The sequence below is a fragment of the Hipposideros armiger genome, unplaced genomic scaffold, assembly GCF_001890085.2.
Source record: "Hipposideros armiger isolate ML-2016 unplaced genomic scaffold, ASM189008v1 scaffold_129, whole genome shotgun sequence".
NCBI lineage: Eukaryota > Metazoa > Chordata > Mammalia > Chiroptera > Hipposideridae > Hipposideros > Hipposideros armiger.
In genome coordinates, this window is record NW_017731479.1 from 2,543,428 (window position 1) to 2,548,710 (window position 5,283).

General features: G+C 45.2%; 1 protein-coding gene across 1 annotated transcript in view; it reads right to left on the reverse strand.

Annotated features, from left to right (window-relative positions):
* The window catches only part of LOC109386142 (2'-5'-oligoadenylate synthase-like protein), a 22,843-nt gene that overhangs the window by 5,415 nt on the left and 12,145 nt on the right, over positions 1–5,283 (reverse strand). The window contains exons 4-5 of the mRNA XM_019649055.1: positions 4,213–4,454; positions 1,854–1,998 (exon numbers count right to left, since the gene is read on the reverse strand). Of these exons, the coding sequence (XP_019504600.1) occupies positions 1,854–1,998; positions 4,213–4,454 (387 nt within the window). The remainder of the gene's footprint in view (positions 1–1,853; positions 1,999–4,212; positions 4,455–5,283) is intronic.

Here is a 5,283-nt window from a genome sequence, read left to right on the forward strand (position 1 = left end):
GGATAGAGGTGAGAGGAGCTGAGAGCATTACAGAGAAACAGAGCTGGAGCCCTCACCAAACTACGTGACACCCTGTTATGGTTTTCACACATGAGCTGGTAATCCTCTTTATTGTTTAAACCAGTTTGAGTTGGTTTTCCTGTTTTTTCTATTACTTGCAAAACCAAGCATCTTAACTGATACAAGTCATCTCCTGTCTTAAGAACTTCTCTAATATTCAGCTAGAAAGTGAAAAATTCCTGTCAAACATCCAGATATTTGATTTGTGGAAGCAAAATCCAGATTTTTTCCTGTGGCTTTTAGAAATAAGTATTATATCACTCCCCAGAAAGGAGGAAAAAAACTCACTTTGACCTTGAAACAAACAAATGAAAACAGGGTCATCTTGTCTAGTTCTAGTCTCCAAAATAAATAAAACCTTGAGACTTTCCTATAAGTTACTGACTTAACTCACAAAAACAACTTTACCCTTGACTTTCAAAAGCATTTTTAATTGAGTTCAAATTTATTGATAAATATTTATAAACTAATGAATTTGTTTTTATAACATTTTGTGAATTCACACTTAACATTACAGACCAAATCTTAACTAATCAAGTTATTATTTTTTTAAGAATTTAAACTCATAGCAGTACAACTTATTTTTTCCAATACTAGTGAGATTTCAGTGGGATTCTTAAAACTTAGATGATGATGAGATATAAGCCTTATAGATGTGAGCCCTTCATTTCTTTTAGGATCTTTGATAGACTATTCCATGGTAACATAAAAAACAAACAAGAAGAAAAGACCTGTTCTCTCCCACGGCTGATGTTCAGGATGCTGATTTCTTCATGTTAGGATATCTCTGACACTTGCAATGTTGCTGTCTGAGATACGCCGTAATCTTTCTAGATACACATGTGAGAAAATTGCTGTTTTCCCACCATGAACAGAGACTAAGCATAAACCTAGTAATCTTGGTAATGATTTATCCTTTCCATACCCATTATATTGGTCATCAGATTAAGCCTTTTCTTTCTCAGTCTGATTCTCTTGCAGCTTCTCTGCAAGTTCTTATTTAATGATTTTTGTCTCTAAGTTTCTTTTTATAGTTAGAGGTCCCCCTGAGGTTGTCCAGGGAGACTTATTACCCAAGTTAACTAAATTCATGGGGTTTACTACTTTAATTAAAAAAAAACACAGCAGGGCCGGCCGAGTGGCACACTGGTTAAGAGTTGGCTTGGGACGCCAGCTCTGAGCAGCAGGGTCCTGGTTTGGATCCCACATAAAAGGCCAGTGACGCTGCGCCTTCTACAGCTGAGATGGTGAACAACAGCTCAACTTGGAGCTGGGCTGCTGTGAGCCGCCAGCGATGGCGTAGGCTGCAGTGGGGCGGCAGTGGGCTGCCATAAGCTACTGTGAGTGGCCTGCAGCCAGCGTGAGTGGCCGTCCAATGGCCTGTGAGTGACTGCCTCACCCGGGAAGAGCGCAATGATAATACCAACATGGACCAGTGAAGCAACGTCCTCCACAACTAGACTGAAGANCAAGCCTATTACTGGCACAAAACAGCTGATTGAATTGACTTGCCTGGGCTCAGCTCATGCAAAGAATGATCGAGAGCATGGACCTATTTCTCTGGTAGGTTATGGTAAGAAGAAAGAAAAGGAGAACAAGAATTTGAAGATAAGGAATCTGAGTCTCAGGCTGTTGAATAATTTCCCCCCAGAGTTGGTAGGTGGTGCAGCCAGGCCTCAAACTGACTCTAAGGCCCTGTTGGCTCCATCGACACAGAAATAAAAGTTAACACTATGCAATTATCTCATTCTGGGCTTCAAGCCCCTGGCAGCCAGCCTGAGAGGAGCCATTACCTTTACATTCCAGCTGGGGACTGGGTTCTCCTTGTCATAGCAACAGTCCTGTTTTAGGCACTGGCAGGCCCTCTGAGCGACTATGTCCCATCTGTATTCTTCTGCCACATTGTGGGTTGGGTCAGCTGGATCTAGGATGATGGGCCTGCAACACAGGGACAGGGTGCTCAGGCTATTTCTGATTTGGAGGCCTGCAAGCCAGAAAGAAGCCTTCCTGGCCATCATCTCTTCAAGCCCCTGATCATCTGCTATACCCAGAGCCCCAGGCTGTCAGTCCAGGAGGGTCCAGAAACATTGCTGGAGAGTAACAGGATAGAGATGATTAGAGTTGCAAGAACTCCTCTTGGGGAGAGTCTCAGGTATTTGTAAGAAATTTTGGTGGTGGTGGTTGTGGTGTGTGTGTGTGTGTGTGTGTGTGTGTGTGTGTGTGTGTGTGTGTGTAGGGGTGAGAGATGCCAAAAAGCATGCTGAACCAATAACAGATGCCCACTCAGGCGTCTTAAGTCTGAACTCTCTTAAGTTCAGAGACTTTATTTTGCTGACAGGCTACGTAAGTTTGAGGCTAGAGCTGCTAAATTGCTTTGGATATTGGTCACACCACCCCCCAACTACTGATATTTATAGGACACCTGGACAAACTCTATGTGAATTAACCTAGTTTAATCCTTACAATAACTCTATAAAGTAGGGACTAGTATTATTATTACTGTTGTTGTCCTTATTTTACAAATGAGGAAACTGAGGCACAGACCTCCCTAAGTTCTCACAGTTAGTACATGGGGTTCTTACCCGTCTCTGCTGCCTCAGCACAGGAGAGGTTAGGCTGCCTCCAAGTGCCTCTTCTCTGTATAAATGTTGAATAAATATTTTAAAGAATGTTGGCTTGAAGAGGGTCTAATAGCCTCTTTAGGTTGCTTGGGGTGACCACATGTATTGGATGCCAAGCCCATGATAAGAGCTGGCCCTTGTGCTCCAGGAGATTTTGATTTAGGAGTAAGATGTGACTTCATGTGACACAATGTAACAGCAGGCTATTGGAGTTCACTGAACATTTTAGGCTGCAAGTTTGCTACTCCCCAAATCCCTGGCTCCCTGAAATGGGGTGGGGTCCTCTGACCCAAAGTGACCCACCAGGGGACCTGTCACAAAGGGCCTGTGCCCAGTGATCAGACTGGTTCCCTCTGGAATTTGGATCAGGGATGGTGGAGGTCTCCCACCAACTGGGAGTAAGAGGGAAGCGGCAGGTGTGGAGGGAGAAGAAGAGGCAGGTGGGCAGTACGAGAGAGTGACAGAGAAAGAGGCAGTCCATAGGTTTGCCTCAGGTCCCAATGGTTTTCCAACCTCAATTTTCTGGGCATCCTTATAATCAATGTTCTTTTCATAAGGAGACCAGGTTTATCTTCCTTGCAAGAAAAAAAACAAAAAGACCCAACACTTCCAAAAGAGAGTGATAAACATTCTTGTGATATTGCTTACACTGACTTAGAGATTCTAATATAAAGAGTTGTTTCGGGCTGGGTTCTCCCAGAATCAGATCCCAAGAGAAGAATTTGAGTGTAAGAGGTTTATCTGGAAGGAGATGCCAGGAAGCACCAATCACGGAGTGGGAAAGTGAGAAGGGAAAGGAAAGGATACTAACAAAAGGTGCGTATCAAGGTGATTCCCACTGTGGGCAACCGGAAGTTGGTCCCACTGGAGGGTTGCTAGGAAACGGAGAAGCACACATGACCCAGAGAGAGTCCTTCCATCTGAGATGGGAGGGACCTTGGGTATTTATCCACCAGCTTCCACCAGGCAAAGGAACACAGGTGCTGACAGTTGGAGACTGAGCCAGCCTTTCTGGAAATGGTAAAGGCCCCGGGGGACGCACCAGCAGCACGTGCTACAGTAGTGAGCATTTATCGGGGATCTACCCGGGGCTAGATACTGGAGGCCCTTTGCATGTATTTTCTCCAACCCTCACAACAGTCCTGCATTGTTGGTGCCAGTTACTCCTTGTTTTACAGAGGAAGAACTGAGGCTCACAGAAGTGAGAAAAAGGCAGAGCTGGGATTAAGCTTAGGTCTCCATGATTCTTGCCACTTTCCCATGCTGTCACTAAAAAGCACTGTAATGGCCTGCTGCGGGCAAGACGGTTAAGGTAGGGTCAAGTGTTGGCTTGAGAAACAAGGAGAGACTCCTAGCTGCTAAGGCCTCTGGTGATTTCCAAAGGTGGCCATACTGTTAACTGTATAACTGCATGAGACTTTAGTGCGGCCATTCTACTTAATAAAGCCCACCCCTAAAACTCCATACCTCCTTTCCCTCCATTCTCTTTCTTTTCTCCCTGAAATGAGGCTGGCAAGCAGGGGCTCAGTACCTCTTTCTTTGGAACTCTTTTCTGACAAAGTCCTCGATGATTGGGTTCTGGAACGTGTAGTTCTTGGTCCAATAGATACAGAGGAACTCATACTCCTGGAGCAGTTTCATCACTGTGGTGAGACCTTCGTCCAAACTGAAATTCTCACTGCCTTGTGTGCCCATTTCCCAGGCGTAAATGGTCAGCAGCTCGAGGGCGTAGATGGGGGGCAGCATGGCCCTGGGGCACCTGGCTTTCACATACTGTTGAAAGAGATGAAAAGAGAAAGAGATCCCAAGATTCTGTGTCAGGATGGCACTGGACCAGAGATGGGAAAATCCAAGTTCCTGTCTCAGCCAGGTCACTTACTGGCTATGTAACCTTGGCCAAGTCACTTTACCCTCTCTGGCCCTATGTGTGTCTCCCATTTTTTAATTAAGGGGATAAGTTAGTACAGCTGTGCTGGACATAACTCCTGGAATGGAGCTATGAAGAAGTGTCCCAAGGAGTGAGCAGGTTGGGCTCTGCCACAAGGACCCCCAGCCTAAGCAGCTCTATTTTAATCCAGTTTAATGTATTGGGTTTCTGAAAGGTTTCCTTTAAAGAAAAGGCTTCTTAGCTAAAGAGAAAACAAACAAAACAACAACAACAACAAAAAACCCACAAAGGATGTGGTGGGGGGAATTACAGGACTAGGTAATAGCTGAGATTCTGTGGTGAACATTGGGGTTGCCTCTTTAGCAGGCCTTTCTTCCTTCTTTATTGTACAGAAGCCATGCTGTTTAGATGGGATTGGCCCCACTCTCCACTCCAGGGTGGGTCCTGACTGGACACGGCCATGGGTACAAACACAGCTTGCCAAGTGATTGGTTCAAGAGAAACCTTATGATCTAAGTTTGCTCGATTTGAGGAAAGCCTAGTTCTTTTGTTCAGTGATTGGAAGAAGAGAAACCCTCTCGCGTGTGGATGTGAGGACAGGAACAACTGTGGCCATTTTACCATTGTGAGGGAAACCAGACTGAGGGCCCAGATGACGGATAGAGGTGAGAGGAGCTGAGAGCATTACAGAGAAACAGAGCTGGAGCCCTCACC